Below are 19,755 nucleotides of genomic sequence, written 5' to 3'. Positions count from 1 at the left end.
AAGCAGAAGGGAATTAAAAGTAAGTTAAAAGATAGACAATGAGAATTAAACCATCTACAATACAAAACCACTGGGCAACAAGAAGTTTTATAAGTTAAAGGTGACATTTATTTTTGGGGAACTTTTATTGCATTTCCTTGACAATTACACAGTGAAATTATTTCACAATAAGCCATTTAAGTTTATTAGCACTAAAAAAAAAATACTTCCTTCACATGGAACAAAACAGCCTAACACCATCGCTACTTTAATTTTACTTTGCACTTATTTTTCCTGCTGAGAGCAGCATATTTTGCACACGGCACCTTGTATCTTTCTCTTGGATGGACTCAGGGTTTCTCAAAGGCTCCCATCCCAACCGCAGGGAGGGTTATGTCACACTTAGCAGTGCCTTGGATGGCTGAATACTTTTTCTTTTCTTCCCTAGATTCTGATGACATGGAGTCATTCTGTGCTCTTTTAGAAAGAAGTGTCTTCAAATTATTTTGAATCCAGTTTTGACATGTGATGGCTTCTACGTTTATAGTGATGGTTTTGTAGCATCACAATCTATGCTAATTTGTTACCCAGATGCATGATGAAAGCTTTATCAAGACATTTTCCACAGTTAACTATAGGTCTGTTTTCAGCTTGTACATGTGAGCTTATGTTAGAATGTATGCATGCTGGAACAAAATAGAAAACAAATTGGAATTTGAAACGATATATGATTTAACCAGAATTTTAGAAACAGAGACCTGATTGAAATAAAAAGATGTTTATGTGGGGTTTGTTGGGACTGCAGCCCAGGACACAGATTCAAGAAGCACTTGAATTGTGTTCTGCCAGACTACAAAATGGGGGAGGCTCATAAAGGCAAAAATCGCAAGGTTACAGTTATTTCCATGAGTTATTCATCAAGAATTATAATTGGAGCTGGCAAGAAGTAAGAGTGTTTGTTAAGTAAAGATTTGTTGGGGTCTGAAATGGTTGCATCGATACAAGGGGAGACCTTGAGACCATAAGGCTGTAGCTGTCAGGTGGTGTTCTGAATATGGCCGGTGGTGTCCTTGGGTCTGGTATAGTATAAAGAAAGTTCAAATTTTCGGTGGTACAGAGACGTATCTGAGACCAGATCCTCAATGGTCGCCCAATTCCATTTCTGTCTGCCCAAACTGTGATTACTCCATAATGGAGTATTATTATTATTATATATTATTTATTATATATTATTATATATTATTATTATATATTATTATTATATATTAATATATATTTTATATATTATTATTATTTCAATTTGTCACCCCATGTATGCAGTATAGAAAACTCCATGTCCATATTCAAAAGAGGCTTAGCAACTGAGGGAACCCGACATTGCCAGGAATGAGAAAATCTGAGTCCCTTCCATGATAAAGCCCCATGATTTGGGAAAGCTAGCTAAATTTATCAATCCATTTCCCCATTGGTAATTATAAACTGAGATTGATTTCATTGCCATCATTGAAGCTTTTCCCCCAGAGCTTTGATTACTCTCTCAATGAGATTATTTTCTATTATTTCAGCAGAAATTTCATATTGTGCATACATCAGCTAAGTCTGCAATTTAATACTTTTAATCTGTCTCTAAAAAGGATCTCTCCTCCCCATTCACATTATGATAAATTAGCTCTTTGTGAAAAGTATCCAATATTTCAGGGGGAAAAACTTGGGCTAGGGCCATAAGTGGTCTAGCCAAGTTTCATCATTGAAAGTAAGGAATGATCATTGTATTCCATTCTTTCCTTCTGGTTCCTTGGGGTGCACAAAACAGGGAGGGGGAGGGTTCTCCTGGTCCATTCCCTTTCTCTCTAACTCTTTGCTTGAATGCACTTTCTTGAGCCAAGCATCCCTTGTCTACAGTGGCGAATGCTCCCAGCAGTTGGCTTTGGGCTTGTATCTGCTCATTTCTAAGAAGGTTCTCTTTATCTATGAAGTTCCCAAACAAAAGTTGTTTTCTATGAGGCCTCCTCAGGACATCCCCTGTGACCCTCTTCCCCAGAAGGTTTAATCATTCCTTCCTCCAAACCCAGTAACACTTTGTAACCACCACTGGTACAGCACATAAAACATTGTATTATTTTTATTTGGGGAGGAACTCTTCCCTATTTATCTTTGTATCCCCAGTGCCGAGATTTAAGGCATGTATATCAGTGCCAAGCATAATGTTGGGACTTATTATTGAATTTATTAAAAATAATACAGTGAAGTTTTAGGGACTTCACTTCATGTCCCTGATTATAATAAATATCATGAGGAGAAAGATAGGTTTTCATGGCAGAGACTGTTTTCAATCTTCATTTTCCCTTTCCTCCATTATAATAGAACACCTGATTTGTGTCAGGGCATATGGCAATGCAGAAGAAAGGTTGGGTTCCTCAGCCTCTTTTGCTACTGGGTAAGGCCATGTGACTCAGTTCTGGCCAATGAGATCTAAGTGGAAGTGTCATGTGACAGCTTCTAGGAATCCTCCTTAAAAGAAGGCAGACTTGCACCATTTACTCTTTCGTCTTTGCCCCTTTTTTACTTCCTCCTGCCTGGAATTTAGATTTGATGGATAGAGCTGAGCAGCCCTCTTGGATCATGAAGTGACCTTTGGAGTCTCTGTATGGTGAAGCATCAAGATAGAGGAAAAACCTAAGTGTCTGTCTGTGGATGGATGAATGGATAAAGTAAATGTGAAATAGTTAAAGATATATTATTCACTTAAAAAAGAATGAAATCTTGCCATCTGTGACAACATGGATGAACCTGGAGGGCATTATGCTAAGTGAAATAAGCCAGACAAGGACAAATACTGTATATTCCACTCATATATGGAATCTTAAAAAAAAAGTCAAACTCATAGAAACAGAGGAGAATGGTGGTTGTCAAGGGCTGGGGATGGGGTAAATGGGGAGATGTTGGTTCAAGGGTACAAACTTAGTTATAAGATGAATAGGTTCTGAGGATCTAATATACTTCATAGTGACTATAGTTAATAATAATGTACTGTATACTTGAAATATGCTAAGAAAATATATCTCAAACTTCCCTGGTGGTGCAGTCGTTAAGAATCCGCCTGCCAATGCAGGGGACACGGGTTCAAACTCTGGACGGGAAGATCCCACATGCCGCGGAGCAACTAAGCCCGTGCGCTACAACTACTGAGCCTGAGTTCTAGAGCCCACGAGCCACAACTACTGAAGCCTGCGTGCCTAGAGCCCGTGCTCTGCAACAAGAGAAGCCACCGCAATGAGAAGCCCTCACGCCTCAACGAAAAGTAACCCCCGCTCGCCGCAACTAGAGAAAGCCCACGCGCAGCAACGAAGACCCAACACAGCCAAAAATAAATAAATAAAAGGGAAAAAAAGTAAAAAATATATATATATATCTCAAGTGTTCTTACAAAAAAAAAAAAAACCAAGTAACTGTGTAACATGATGAATGTATTAATTAACTTGATTGTGGTACTCATTTCACAATGTATACATATATTAAATTATCAAGTTGTACAATTTAAATATATATAATTTTGTCATTTATACCACAAGAAAGCTGGGGGTGGGAATTAGAGAGAACTTAGATCCCTGAGGACCTCGCAGAGTAAAGTGCTATCCCGGCCCTAGACTGCCAATTCCGGGCTTTCATGTAAAGGAGAAATTTCTGTGTTAAGACACGGTGATTTGAGGTCTTTGTTACTCACCGCTGAACCTAATCCTGGTATTGTATTGCATTTTGCTGCTTCCAGGTTGGCGTGTTTTGTAATAATATCTAGAAACCTTCCCCCAGAGGTTTAGATGAATCATATCTAGAATCTCTAGACTAGAAAATTAAATTTATTATATCATCACTTATACACCCACATGCATTTGGGACATCAATTAGTAGCTTTTGTTATTGAGCTTACTGTATGCCAGATTCAATGCTACACTTTAGATGTATAATTTTATTTAATTATTTTTAAAAGCTTATGATGTAGGGACTTTTATTATTGTCTCCCTATCAGTGAGGAAGCTGTAGATTAGAGAAGCTAAGTAAACAGCTGGCCGGTAACCAAGGCAAGGCAGTCATCCGTCTAAGCCCATGTATTCAGTGGATACTTGCTGCACAAGGGGCTGAGGAGAGACCCTTCCTCCACCCACCCATCAGAGAGCTTTACTTGCAAATCCATTGAGCGCCAATGCTGCAAATACCAAGAATTCCAGGAGTGAAATTCTGCTATCAGTAAGGTGACCGGGATACACTTCCGGGAGAGATCCAGAGAAAACTGAAGAGCGAGGAATCCATCTGCTGACCTCTCTAGAGAGAGCCAGAGGCCAGAGACACTCACCTCTTCATGAGTAAATTGGTGGGGGGAGTGGGAGGTGAATGTGGGATTGAGGGTGTCTCACAGCACAGGCAGAGTTGTGGAAATGAAGTCTGAAGTCAGAATGACACAGGCACACAGAAAAAAACATCAAATCAGCTCCATATTTAAAGATTAGAGGGTCAAACGCCTGAAACTCATATTCAACAAGAAAGGCATTCAGGAAAAAATGATTTATACCTTTTGCTACTCTGACCACAAGGGTAACACCCCAAACATACTGAAAGAGTAATGCCAACTAAAAATTGTCACTTGCCATCTACCTCTACAAGGGTTAGGTCACTAGCCACTGTAGTCACTGACCTTTAACATACCCTGAAAGGAGTTCAAGGTGGAGATTAGGAGTGAGGCCCTCTGTGCTCTGGGAAAAACTGGCCAAACAGGCTTTCCAATAGTTAGATATTTTCAGGAGAGGATTTTATGAGCCCAATTCTTTTATCTTGGCATATCTAGGAAAACACTAAAATCATTAACAGTGACATCTGCTCCTCATGACCAGCCACAGGCCTCTGCCAAAATGTGTGTTTGACTGCACGTCCCCCCCACCCCTTCACTAAAATCATCTATAATACTGACCTTGTCCCACCACCTCTTTGGAGAGGTTCCTCAGAGCTATCTGAGATGCTGTCTCCCGAGGTATAGTCCTCATTTTGCCCCCAAAGAACTGAACTCACACCTCTCACGTTGTGCATTTTTTTTTCAGTTGACAGTGATGACTTTCCTTTCATCATCCAAGGCACAAATGCTCATTCATTCAAGAAATAGGTACTGAGGGAGTACCATGTGCAGTGGCTTTGCTGAGCAGGGACTGGGACACGCAGAGGAAGGAACCCTCCAGGATGGTGCTATTAGATGGGATACCCATCTGTAAACAGATCTTTACAGTGCAGGGTGCCACACACTATCATGGAGGTGTGCACAGTGAGAAGCATCCCACCTTAGGGTCAGTGAAGGTCTCCAAGATGGAGCAGGAGCGATGGCTAGGAACAAGTGACAAAGATGGGAGTGTATGCGCCTAAGGAGGGAAGCGCAAGTGCCAAGGCTCAAGAGAACCTGTCGCCTTCCAGGAATTGTGCTTTCTTAGAAAGGCTGGAGCCCAGGTGTAAGGAAAGAGAATAGCTCTTAAAGGGATCAGCTTCGTGAAAAGCTATAACAAATTTACATTTTTTTGGTTGACAGGCATTGGAGTTCCTTCCTTTGCTTTTCACGGTATTTGAAAAAGGCGGTGGTTTCAAACTCCCCTCTTCCAAAAACAACGCAGTGAATCACATTGTCTGCTACTAGCATCCATCTCCCTTCCTTCCTAACAGACCACATTTCCTCGCTCTTCACACATGTCCACTCCTATCCCGCATGACTCTGGAGATGCTGATCCATCACTAGGTTTAGGGGTGGATGCTGGTTAGTCTACAGAGGTTGGTGAACTACCGATGGTCCTGCTACCTGTTTTTGTAAATAACATTTATATGAAAACAGCCACACCCATCATTTCCTATGGCTGCTTTCGTGATACAACAACAGAGTTGAGTTACAGAGGCTGTATGGCTGGCAAAATCTAAAATATTTACTGCCTGGTCCTTTTCGGAAGAAGTTTGCTGACCCCTGGTCTAAGCCAATCAGAGCATTGAATTCCCCTGGCAGATGGTATTGTTCCAGAGGTGGGCTTGTTGCTTACATTAGACCATCAGATTAAAGAGAAGAATTCATATTTCAAGCTTATAACAATGATTCCCTCACTGCTATCAGATGATGCCTCAGCTGCTGCTAATAGCCATCTTATAACAATGAGCCGTTCTAGACTCAGCAAAACCAAGAGATGGAAACTCTGGGTCGCTGATAATGCTGCTGAGCTATTAAAATCAAGCAACCCTGAAGTCTGCCCTATCTCTGGACTTAGTGTCATGTGAGATGATACATTTCCTTATTATTTAAGCCAGTTTGAGTAAGGCTGTCTCTTCCTTGGAAGTAATAGCATCCATCATTGCTATATGAGTAATGCCATCTTGTTCAAAGACCAGACTCACAAGAAGCTATGATACCTAAAACATTGTCACAGACCCAGAATAAAACAAAAGAGACAGTGATAAGAATCAGCACCATCATGAATCCACACACATTGCCTGCAGGGAGAGTCAAGAGGTGACCACACACCCTTACCCACAGTTGACTGAAATTTTTTGAAAACTAAAGTTCCCAATTCAATTAACTCAAGATGGTTTTCAAAGAATAACAGATTTGATAAAGGAAATTGGAAACTGGGGGAGTGGGGAGGTACTACCAGAAGAAGTCCCTTTGACTTCAGAAAAAGTGACAGGTTACTGCCTAAGAGGAAGGAGAAACAAGAAACAGAAATAAAACAAAACCAAAAAAAGTAACTCATGCCAGTTAATATAGGAGCAAGAGCTCCCTACAATGCAGCTTGCTATAGCCCCAGGGATGACACTATTTATGTTAGATGCTCACAGTTCATGCTTATATAAAAAATGGTCTTGACACAGCAAGAATAGAATTAGTTATGTCCAATCTACTCTGCTTAATAAGGCAAAGAAAATCAAAGGCTTTTTTTTTTTTTTTTCGGTATGCGGGCCTCTCACTGTTGTGGCCTCTCCCGTTGCAGAGCACAGGCTCCGGACGCGCAGGCTCAGCGGCCATGGCTCACGGGCCCAGCCGCTCTGTGGCATGTGAGATCTTCCCGGACCAGGGCACGAACCCGTGTCCCCTGCATCGGCAGGTGGACTCTCAACCACAGCGCCACCAGGGAAGCCCCAAAGGCTCTTTTTTTCCCAAGATTTTTGACCCTCCTCAAAAAAGTTTTCTCTTAATAACAAACTGACAATTCAATGACATGGGAAGCACACCCTGTTCCTAAAATGCTAGATCAAAGGAATCTTTGCAAGAAGAGTCCCACTTCAAGACACATCTTCACTGGTTCCTGGACCAGAGGATTGGACTTTTCTAACTATCAAACGCTGAGTCAATTATAGATTTTTCCCAGAAAGTAAGGCTGAGGTATAGAATCACATTTTTGATTTGCAGGGTGCGAGTGCAGTGTGGTGAGCAAAGCAAATGCATTGCAGGCAGGTGGACCTGAGTCCAAATCCTAGTTTTACCTCCAAACTAGCTATGTGGGCCTCTCTTTCCAAATACATAAGACAGGAATAATGGTACATAGCTTGCATGGTTGCTGTGAGACCTCAATTACATGTAATATATTATAAAGTATTAGCACACCATCTGACATATATTAGGCCTCCATTTATGGGAGCTATCATTATCTATTATTGTTGCTGTAGTTGTTGTTATTCTATTCCAAGTATTCCAAAGTATTCTATTTGATAAGCCAAGTTGCTATAGTGTTACCGAGTCCAAGCTCACTCTGCTTGCCCCACCACAGGCCAATGAATCTGGAGACGAGGTGCTGAGGCAAGGAATACTTGATTCGGAAAGCCGGCAGACGGAGAAGATGGCGGACTAGTGGCTCAAAAGAGCCATCTTACTGGGGTTTGGATGCCAGTTTCTTTTATAGAACAGAGAGGGAGAGGAGATGAGCAAGTAAAGTAAAAAAGCCATAAGTTTTGCAAATACCCCCTGGAATGACCGGCCTCGGGGAGGGGATGTGTTACTTTCTTCTTTCTTGTAACCATCCACAGGTGGACAGGGTCCGGATGTTTCCCTGAACAAAGGCACTTTGGTTTAACCTTCAGGCAGAGGGGAAGGGTTCCCCAAGGCAGGCCATTATGTACAGACAGTATCCTTTCAGTGAGCAAAAGCAATGGGAAGCAAAGGTTAAAGTAGAAGAAACAGATCCAACATGTAGTCAGAGTTGGCTCTTCCCCGTTACAGTAGGGCAGTCTCAAGCTGGAGATGGACCATCCCATCTGCCTCATTTAAATCTTCAGTGACCTGCTGGAGAGCAGAGGGCGCCAAAGTGCTGTGACTGAGAGTTGAGTCCTCCATGTCGAGATTCTCCAGTGAGGATTCTGAGTCCTCCAGTGTCAAAAATGATGATTTAACAGCAGTTTATTCAGGAACAAGAATTCCATGACATCCTAATCACGGATTGGGAATGATTGCAAGTGGTCACTGGATCCAGCAACCCACTGCCACTTCCAAGGTGTCAGAGTTCAGCTGGGGTCATCAGTTGAATTTAACAAGTGCAGTGAGAGGCTGAGGCAGTTGATGTGGTCAGTCTAGCCTCTAACATGCCCTGGAGGGACCCAAACTATTCAACAGTGACTAGCACTTGACAGAGATGTGTGGAAATTAATTATGACTTCTGGGAACTAGGAAGTCCAAGATCAAAGTACTGGCTAATTCCTGGTGTGAGCCCTCTTCCTGACTTGCAGAAGGCCGTCTTCTCACTGTGTCCTCACATGGTGGGGAGGGAGCGACCTCTCTCTCTTCTTCTTATAAAGCCACTCACCCCATCATTAGGGTCCCACCCCCACCTTATCTAAGTCTAATGACCCCCCAAGGGCCCCATCTCCAAATACCATCACACTGGGGGTCAGGGCTTCAACATATGAATGGGGGAGGGTGCCTTACTGTGTCCCTCGTATGACCCTTATGAGACTTCATCACTTAAACAGTTCCCCAATTCTCTAAGTCATAAATAGCTGCTGAAAGTGAGACTGGTCAGACTTCCCCAAATATTTGTTTTTTAGCCATGATTAAATGTGAAACATTTCATCTCAGCTAGGAGAACATGGGGAAAATCAGCTCTGTATGAGTAAGAGTTCTCTAATACAGAGACTTCGTGACATTCCTCTCTCCTGAAGAACACTTAGAAATTACATGAGGGCAGAAGGTCACAGAGAAGTGAAGGGAGGATGGGAAATTGGCCTATGTCACCCAGAACTCAAGCATCCAAACAGTTCTGTTCTCTCGTTCCTTAGCCTGAGCTGAGCTCTGGAGCCAACTGCACTCCAAACAAGAGACACACACAGTTTTGATTACCAGACATGATATATGTTACGGGGAAATAAACCTCTAATTTGTAAGAGAAACAATTAGGGGAGGGGAAGAGATTGAAAACATTGGTCTGCACTGAGTGATCTCCTTGAGCCTAAGGGGAATTACCTCTGGAGTAATTTAGTGAGAATGCCTGAGCTGGTGTGGGGGCCAAAGAGCTGATCTCTGCAGTGGTTAAAAAAAACAAAACAGAACAAAACAAAACAGTTCTGGCAAGATCCAGCATCCATCTCTTGGTACCTGAGAGCAAAGCAGAGAAAGAGAATCCCCAGCAGAAGGTGGAAGCAGAGAAAGTCTTAAAATATGTAGGACTGATTTGGTTACCTCTTGGGAGGCGCAAAGGAAGAGAGAGGAAGTGAAATCACATTTCTCGAGAGCTAACTGGAATATAAGGTCTTAGAAAGAAGGGGGCCTGCCTATCTTGTTCACCAGTGTGTTCCCAGCTTCTATCATAGGCCCTGACATGCAATAGACACTCACTCACTGTTTGTTGAAGGAGGGACAGACATGGCACAGAGTCCATTATATAGTGGCATCCAGTAACTACTTTTGAAAGAATCAGTTAATTAGTGAATACCTACTGTATGCCAGGCATTGTCTCATTCTTTCATTCAATTTACAAATATTTTACTGAGTGAGCTCCTATCATTTGCCAGACACTCTGCTGGACGCTGTGAATTCAAAAAAGAAAAGAGACAGTTCCTGCCGTCAAAGAGCTTACAGTCTTGTGGACATGGACCCACAGGCAATGGCGAGGCAATATATAATGACCACAGGCTATATCAGAGTGCAGGCAAAAGTAGATGAGGTCTTAATCTTCCTGGGAGAGTCAAGGCAGTCTTCACAGAGGAGGCAGCCTTTGAACTGAGACTTAAGATGCATGGAGAATCTCAGACATTTCAGGCAATGAGGTTGGTGTGAGAGAAAATTATAAGTTCATCCTTGGAGGAGAAAAAATTCTGTGGAGCAAATAAGTGGGAGAGTGAATGGAGAAAGGAAAGAAAGGAGGCTTCAGCCTAATTTATTATAAAGGGTCTGGTATTTCATTTAAAGCAACTTGAACTCACCCATTGGTTTAATGCTCTGCTGTTGGCTGTCTTGAAATTCTCAATTTTTATATTTATTACTTTATTTTATTTTTAAAATTGAAGTACAGTTGATGTACAATATTATGTAAGTCACAGGTGTACAATATAGTGATTCACAATTTTTAAAGGTTATACCCCATTTATAGTTATTATAAAATATTGGTTATATTCCCTGTGTTGTACAATGTATCCTTGTAGCTTTCCTTATACATAGTAGTTTGTACCCCAATCTTGCTCTTAATTCTCTACCCCTATGTTGCTCCTCCCCCCTTCCCTCTCCCCACTGGTAACCACTAAGTTGTTCTCTGTATCTGTGAGTCTGTTTCTTTTTTTTGTTATATTCACTAGTTTGTTGTATTTTTTAGATTCCACATATAAGTGATATATATGGTATTTGTCTTTCTCTGTCTGACTTGTTTCACTTAGCATAATACCCTCTAAATCTGTCCATGTTGTTACAAATGGCAAAATTTCATCCTTTTTTATGGCTGAGTAGTATTCCATTGTATATGTATATGCCACGTCTTCTTTATCCATTCACCTGTTGATGGAAATAATTTTATCTTTGAACGTGTGTTTTGTAAGTGAAGGCCAATAAGACAATGGAGCATACACACAAGCAGAGGAGGTATATGCAGGGTGCACATCTGCATTACCTTGCTGCTTCATTCACATGTAGTGTTCGTGATGCTCCATGAGCACAGAAGTCCAGTGGGCCTACTACATGTGGGAGTTTAGTGACTGAAAGCTAGTACAAGGTAAGCCTATTATGGAAGGCATCAGCACCCACTGAGTGTTGATAGACTATGTGCATTTTAAGAAGTGAGAGAAAACAGTTTGGTTAGTTTTGTACAATGGGCTATAAAAAACAAATTGTATCATTTCAGTGATTCCTCATGTGAGTTAAACACTCATGTTTGCATTTAAAATGGGCATCGAACAATATAAAGATGAACAGTAAAGTTCACGCTAATCATTTATCATTTGACATTTTCTTTCCTTAGGACATTAAGTGATAAATAAAAATATCATGACATGTTGAGAGACAGACTGCCAAAAAAGGGAAGAAACTTTATATTTTAGTAAATTTAATGGCATTTTTCCCTTACTTTCTGAACATTTTGCACCAGGCTCCACAAAGTAGGTAGCTGGCCTTGGTGGAGAGCCATTAAAAAAATCCTGAGCAGGGAAGAAACATGACAAGACTATTACTTTAGAAAAATAACTCTCAGCAGAGTGTGGAAGTTAATATAGAGGGAGGCACAACAAGGAGAAAGAAGATCCGTTATCATGGTCACACTGGCAAAGGATGGTACGGTCTGTGCTAGGGCAGGGTGGGGGGATGGGGAGAAAGGGGTAGAAGTGTGAGGAATTCATGGGCAGAGATCTAGGGCTGCATCAGTCACTCCATGGGGGAGAGGAAGACAGCTTGACTCCAGACTTCTGGCTTCAGCCCCTGGGTGAAGTCATTCACTGAGATGTGGAATAGAAGAAAGAGAGAGTATGGGATGGTGAGGGAGGAGGGGTGGGTTGAAGGGGAAGGGTGGTCTGGGGGGAGACGGGGTAGCCTCTTCAGGCCTGGATCTATGCAGTACTTCTCCCTCTGCCTTCTTCTGGTAACTGACCCCACCTCCTCTGGCCTTGAGGGTGCAGTCCTGACCTGGGCTGAGCCCGTCATGGCATGAGGAAGCGTGTGCACATGCACACACACAGTCCAAGGAGTGGGTAGGTAGTGGTCCTCAGGCAGGATCATCAGAGTCCTGAACTAGGATACTTCAAACTAAAGCTGGGAGACATCCCTTTCCTCTTTGGTGCCAGAGGTGAACACGCAACTGCCAGCAGATATGGTCTAGAGACCCTGAGACTCAGGGCTGAGAGATGGAAGCCAACATGGAGAGGATGACCAGTCAGGAGAGAGCCCTGAGGGCTTTGAGTTCCCCCTTCCGACAGTTCCCAGCTTCACACCTGCCCTTCCTGGTTACACAATCTCAGAAATCCAGACTTCCCTCACTCCCCTCCACTCTCTCCCAGCCATTTATATTTTCCTTAAGCTCATTGGAGTTAGGGTTCTGCCATTTGTGACTAAGAGAGTCTTAATTAAAACAGGACAGGTGGCCAGGCACCCATGGAAACATGCTGTGTTGATATTATCATTCCCATATCATAGAGAAGTGAACTGAGGCTCAGAAAGTTTGGATAACTTGCCCGAAGACTCACAGCTAGCATACTGAGATGCCAGGGCTCGGATGCAGGTCTAACTCCAAAGTCAGTGATCTTCATATGATGCCACACTTTCTTCTTAATCTGTTCATTATTCTTAGCATTCTTTTCTATGAACATGGGGCTTCAAGTTTAGGTATATTCATGCTACTGAACTTCTAATTTTCTTGCTTAATGACCGAAGCTATGAGGACCAGACAGTGATTTCTCTGGAGCATTTCCCAGGCTCTGACTATTCCCACTTTATAATTTACTGGTAACAGAGGGCCTAGATGCTAACTTTGCAGAAGTCTAAAGCCAGTGACCTTATGAGCAAGACTGTTTTTCCTAAACTGTCTTGTTTTATGAGTTCAAATGCAAAGTCAAGTCTTAATTCTCATCAAGAAGGTGATGATAAACTGAGCCCATGGCTTCAGAACTTGAGAACATCTCTCTGGGAGCTTTTCTCAAGCTTGCTTCTCAGTTCATTGTCACATACTTGTCTTCTTTTTTTAAAAATTGAAGTATAGTTGATTTACAATACTGTGTTAGTTTCCGGTGTACAGCAAATTGATTCAAGATACATACATACATTCAGATTCTTCTCCATTATACGTTATTACAAGATATTGAATACAGTTCCCTGTGCTATACAATAGGTCCTTTTTTTAAATTTTATATACAGTGGTGTGTATCTGTTAATCCCAAACTTCTAATTTATCCTTCTCCTCCCCTTTCCCCTGTGGTAACCATAAGTTTGTTTCCTATGTCTGTCAGTCTGTTTCTGTTTTGTAAATAAGCTGATTTGTATCATTTTTTTAAGATTCCACATATAAGTTATATCATAATAATTGTCTTTGTCTGACTTACTTCACTTAGTATGATAATCTCTAGGTCCATCCATGTTGCTGCAAATGACATTATTTCATTCTTTTTTTACAGCTGAGTAATATTCCATTATATATAATTCCAATCCCAGGTGTGGGATTACTGGATCATGTGGTAAATATTTTTACCTTTTTGAAGACCCTCCATAGTGTTTTCCATATTGGCTGCACCAATTTACATTCCCACCAACAGTGTAGGAGGGTTCCCTTTTCTCCACACCCTCTCCAGCGTTCATTATTTGTAGACTTTTTAAAAAATAAATTTATTTTATTTTTGGCTGCATTGGGTCTTTGTTGCTGTGTGCGGGCTTTCTCTAGTTGTGGTGCACAGCTCGAGAACGCAGGCTCAGTAATTGTGGTGCACGGGCTTAGTTGCTCTGCGGCATGTGGACTCTTCCCAGACCAGGGATTGAACCTGTGTCCCCTGCACTGGCAGGCGGATTCTTAACCACTGCACCACCAGGGAAGCCCTATTTGTAGACTTTTTGATCATGGCCATTCTGACTGGTGTGAGGTGGCACATACTCTTCTTTATAGAACTTTCTTTTCCTTCTATTCCATTAACCTAAACGTAGCCTAAAGAGAATCTTTTCTGACTAACTCATTCTAGGGAATTGTGGCAGAAACCATTGTCCCCAAATTATTACTCCCTTCTCTTTTCTTTCAATAATAGAACCCCTGAATATTTTTAAATTTTTATTTATTTTTATTGAGATAGAATGCACATATCATAAAACTCAGTGTTTTAAAGTATACAACTCAATATTTTTAGTAGATTCACAAGGTTGTGCAACCCTCATCACTATCTAATTCCAAATCATTTCATTACCCCCCAAATAAACCCCATGCCCATTAGCAGTTGCTCCCCATTCTCTCCTCTCTCCATCCTCTCTGGCAGCCATTAATCTATTTTCTCTCTGTACAGATTTTCCTATTCTGGACATTTCCTATAGTTGGAATCTTATATTAGGTGATCTTTAGTGTCTGGCTTCTTTTATTTAGTATGTTTTTGAGGCTCATTCACACTGTAGCATGCATAAGTACTTCATTCCTTTTTATTGGCAAATAATATTCCATAGTATGGGTATACCATAATACCATATTTTGTTTATCCATCTATAGTTGATGGACATTTGGGTTGTTTCCCACTTTTTGGCTATTATGAATAATGCTACCCTGAACATTCATGTACACGTTTTTGTGTGGACAGATGTTTTCAATTCTCTTAGGTTTACACTAGGAGGGAGTTGCTGGGTCATATGAAAACTTTAACATTTTGAAGAGCTGCCAAACTATTTTCCACAGTGGCTGTGCCATTTTACATTCCCACCAGCAGTATATGAGGAGAATCCTTGGTTTTTAGCTGGGTATACTAAGCCTGGGAAAAGGTCAATTTTCCAGCTTCCCTTGTAGCTATATATGGCTGCACAACTAAGTTCTGGCTTATGGGATGGGATGTAAGCAGAAGTGGTATGTGCAGTTTCTGGTGGAAACATGTCCTCTGTCGCTTTCTCCAACCTTCTGGTTTGGAAGGTCGACTTAATGACTGGAAGGCCAGCAGCCATCTTGGGCCATGGAGTAACTTTGGGAAGGGAAGCCAGAGGACAGGATAGAAGGAATCTGTGACTGACACCATGGAAGGCCATGCTACCCCCTTGGGCTTTTTAAATATGGAAGAGACATAAACTTCTATGGTGCTTGACACTATTATCTTTCTCTTATTAGTTACAGCCAAATCTAACCCTAACTGATACCGTTACTGAATTCCTTCACTCACTGAGCAAGTTTTCATTGAAAGCCAATTAAAAGCCAGGTCCTGAGCTTGGTGTTAAAGAAATAAAGATGTATGAAATAAGGACTGAGAAAATAGAAGCAATCAGAAAAGAACTCCTTCATCCTCCTCCATTTCATCCACCAACCTACGGTCTCATGTATCAGCCTGAATGCACTGTCCCTGCTTCCATCAGGTGTGACTTGGATCCCACTCCTTTTTGTCTGCTCAAGGACTTTCATCCTGCAATTGTCCCTTCACCCTCCTGTATCTTCAATTTTCCTCCCTACTCTATTGGATTATCCTCATCAGTGTACAAATAATCTAAGAAATACAGTCTTCTCACCCCTCAGTTTCTCCCAGACTTTTATGTTTTCTTTAAGCAAACTGGAGTTAGGTTTCTGTCAGTCGCAACTGAAAAAATCCTGATTAATACAGGACACATGGATAGGTACCTATGGAAACAGCCAGTGTACTTTTCCCCATTCGTCTTCAATGGGTAAAAAGACTATAGCTCCATAGAGTTCATCCTTTCTCTCCGCAGGGGACATGGCAACTCTAAATTGTTCATTTGTGTACTTTCTTGTCACCAAGCTCACAGCTGTCCAGGGATCTCAGATATAGTTGGGTGGATGTTTGAAATCCACCCTCACAATAGTTTAATAGGGACCAATTTTTTTTTGTGTGTGTGGTACGCAGGCCTCTCACTGCTGTGGCCTCTCCCGTTGCGGAGCACAGGCTCCAGACGTGCATGCCAGTGGCCATGGCTCACGGGCCCAGCCGCTCCGCAGCATGTGGGATCTTCCCGGACCAGGGCACGAACCCATGTCCCCTGAATCAGCAGGCGGACTCTCAACCACTGCGCCACCAGGGAAGCCCCGGGACCAATATTTTTAATGAAACATTTTAAAAATTTCTCATGTTTACATGAAAATTCCTCTTACATAGTTTTGCACAGATTATCTGTTGAAGAGGAGAATATTTGGCTTCAGAATTTAAATGAGGGTCATAATAAAGACAGTAAAATGATTGAGAGATACAGTGCTTAACATCGAGCAGTCTATATTTATGAAATGAATGAATAATTGGATGAATTAATAAATGAAATTAATTAAATTAACAGTTTGCAAATGTGTTGTATTCCCAGAATTGTTTTTGTAACTTAGTTGGTTTGAATTTGGGATGCATTTTCCCACGGAAACAATTTTATAAATGGTACTTAAGTGCCAAGAAATCCCACTAAGGCTGTTTAGCCAATAATGTAGCAATAAAATGTAGAAAAGTAATGGCATTGTGTCAGAATGTGGTTTAAACAATTTGGAATACTGGTGATTGAGGAAAAGTAACTTTAATTAGGAGATGAGGTGGTGCATGAAAAACGTGGTAATTCCGAAGGGGACTTCTGAGACCTTCAAATGTCCTGGAGGGTACTATCTCCCTTTTTTTTTTTTTAAGAAGATGTTGGGGGTAGGAGTTTATTAATTAATTTATTTATTTTTGCTGTGTTGAGTCTTCATTTCTGTGCGAGGGCTTTCTTTAGTTGTGGCAAGCGGGGGCCACTCTTCATCGCAGTGCGCGGGCCTCTCACTATCGCGGCCTCTCTTGTTGCGGAGCACAGGCTCCAGACGCGCAGGCTCAGTAGTTGTGGCTCACGGGCCTAGTTGCTCCATGGCATGTGGGATCCTCCCAGACCAGGGCTCGAACCCGTGTCCCCTGCATTAGCAGGCAGATTCTCAACCACTGCGCCACCAGGGAAGCCCTACTGTCTCCTTTTTACATCTATTTTCAAATAAAAATGCATGCATTTCTCTCCCTTGGCACAGTCTTATACTATTCTTATCATCAGCATGATCATTATTGTTTGCTTGGTAGGCAATTAACAACTGTTGTGTTTCCAGTTGGATGGAAGGGTAGGAACAAAGCAAGACGGAAGGTCGAGGGAAATTTCTCTTAAGTAACTGGAAAAGAGTTGGAAGAAATGAACATGTCATAAACAGCAATCTTGTATTTGTTATTATGTGTCTCAGTATTCAGAATAGAAGGAAGGTGACACAGAGAGGCTTACTATTTATACAGGAAGTAAGACCCACACGTAGAAGGAAAAAGCACTACTGGGTAAGTCATGTTGGGTGACAATCAAGGCGACGCCTGTTCAGTGATCTTTGGGGCCAGGAAGGGAGCAGGAAGTGCTTGAGTCTGACCTTGTGCAAGAGGATTTCAGTGAGAAAAGAGATGGGAGAGTATACCAGGTGAAATTAACTGAATGGTACTTGATAGAAAATACAGAAAAAGGATGAAACACGGTGTGAGCATGATTCTACCCAAGAAGAAGAAAGAATATGGTGGGGAAAGGATGCTGGATGATTTCCCCATGGAGCCTACACGATGGCTCAGGAAAGGTTAGTGCTGATCTAGAGCCAGACAGGGAATAATGAATGGCCTTGGAGTTTTCAAGTGATCAGGCAGCACGTGATCAGAATTTCAGAGGTGTTGGCAATTCAGATTGTGCCTTAATATACCTAGGTGTTTCTATAAAACACAGAATTTGTATTATTTTACCATATTCTGACCGTTCTGTTTGTTTTTGGTGGCGTGTCCTATTACACAAATCCTACAGATTCCTAAAGAAGGAGATTCTGAAACCCTTGCCTTTGGTATTAAAAGATGTCAAGTACTCCCCCTTCCCTCCTTCTCTTCTTTCTTTAGCTTTCTTTCGTTAACTGACTCTGACCAAATCACTTCATTCTTTGGGTCCCTGATTATTATTATTATTATTTAATCTCTAAATGACAACACTGAACTAGATCATCTATCCCTTCCACTTCTAAAAACTTGATTATGAAACTTTCCAAAATGACAAAACACAGTAATCGACGAGGACGAGCCCTAATAATATTGGCCAAATTAAATAGCTGTGGTTTCCCAAAAAGTTACTTCTAAATATCATAGATGATTCAGTTACCCCCTTTTTTCCCCTAGAACTAGTTGATCTCTCTGCTCTCAGAGCTGTTACGAGGGCACTGAGATTTACGTAGAAAAAGTGGTGCGGGAAGCGCGGGATTTTCACACAGCATTTCACAGATTTTCACATCAGCAAAACTGTTATCTCCTATCTCCTTGACTCAAAAAATCTGGATTAGCCACACGTAGATAAAACCTTATCTTTCCGCTCTTGAGTTCCCCCTCCTGGGCTTTAGATGCATTGACCGGCATAAGATTCGGCCCCTTAACTGCTGAGCCTAACAACCTAGGCGTTCGCTGGGCGCCCGGCTGACCCGTGGCGGGGGTCTGCGGTTTCCCGCGAGAGGTGGGCGCGGGCGGAAAGCAGGGCCGCCACACTTCCGGTGCCGGGTCGGGCGCTCGCCACACTTCCTGTTGATCCGGCTCCGCTGAGGGCCGGGCCGAGAGGAGGGCCGGCGGGCGGGCGGCGGCGGTCACTCACTGGCCAGGCGTGGGCGCACGCGGGGCCGCCCTGGGCACAGAGCGTCGTCCGCCTCGTCGCCTGAGCTTCGAGCACTCTCGGCCGCCGCGTCACCTGCCCTCCGTGCTTCCGTCCGGCCCTCGGCCCCGCCGCGCGGCACCATGCCCGCCGTGGACAAGCTCCTGCTAGAGGAGGCGTTGCAGGACAGCCCCCAGGTACCTCCCGCCGCCCGGCTCCCCCTCGCTCGAGGGCTTGAGGCCGAGGAGGCCCTTCCAGCCCCGGGGTGGAGGCTGGGAGTACGCAGGGCCCCCTCGGGGGCGAAGAAGGGGCGGGCCCGGCCCTGTGTCTTGAGTCCGGGATGCTCCGGGAGCCGGCATCCCTCAGGCAGGACTGGAGACGTCGGGAAAGCCCCCCGCGGCCGGAGTCTTTGTGTCCCGACCCCTTTCCAAACTCAGCTGAAACCGAGGCTGCTTGGCCTACGCTTGGGCTCCACCAAGTGCCCTGGGCAAATAATATTTTTTTTCCTCAGCTTTGTCATAAGATAGGAATAATTGTACCTGCCTCATAGAGTTGTTAGAATTAAATAAGGAAATGCCTGTCAGGTTGTTCGCGGGCAATGTCTGGTACAGAATAAGGAGTCAATCTTACTTATTATTACTACCACTGATATGATGGGACCTGGTGGATTTAGGACCAGAGTGGGATGCAGAGAGCCTAGACCTCTTCCCCAGCTGTGCCAGACCTCCCCTTGGCCCTGTTTTCCCATTCGTGAAGAGGAAATTACAATACCTGCCCTATTTGCCGCACAGGGGAACTTCATTAGCGCATCCGAGATAAGAATCAAGTGCTTTGAGCTCTGCAGATGAAAGCTGGTGTGTAAATGTAGTAAATGAGTGCAGAATGACAGTTCATAAGTCAGTGCACCTTTCCCCAGGGAACCTTTGTTCTCCTTCATTAACATTTCCCCAGCTTCATGTCGGCCCCAGAGGCTCTGCATCCTTGGGTTATTTAAATACCTCTCTTTATTCCCTAGTATCTCAACTCTTGAAAAA

At 42.8% G+C, this 19,755-nt stretch overlaps 1 protein-coding gene across 2 annotated transcripts in view; it reads left to right on the top strand.

Annotated features, from left to right (window-relative positions):
* Window positions 1-18,864: 18,864 nt before the first annotated feature.
* APPL2 (adaptor protein, phosphotyrosine interacting with PH domain and leucine zipper 2) overlaps window positions 18,865-19,755 on the top strand; it is a gene marked incomplete at both ends in the record, with an annotated part of 51,495 nt that continues 50,604 nt past the window's right edge. For both annotated transcript variants that reach the window (XM_079714388.1, XM_079714387.1), the window contains one exon: window positions 18,865-18,918. In XM_079714388.1, the coding sequence (XP_079570514.1) occupies window positions 18,865-18,918 (54 nt within the window). The remainder of the gene's footprint in view (window positions 18,919-19,755) is intronic.

This window comes from Hyperoodon ampullatus (assembly GCF_949752795.1).
Source record: "Hyperoodon ampullatus genome assembly, chromosome: 11".
NCBI lineage: Eukaryota > Metazoa > Chordata > Mammalia > Artiodactyla > Ziphiidae > Hyperoodon > Hyperoodon ampullatus.
Note: the sequence above shows the minus strand (reverse complement) of the source record. Positions and strands in the feature narration are given on the sequence as shown.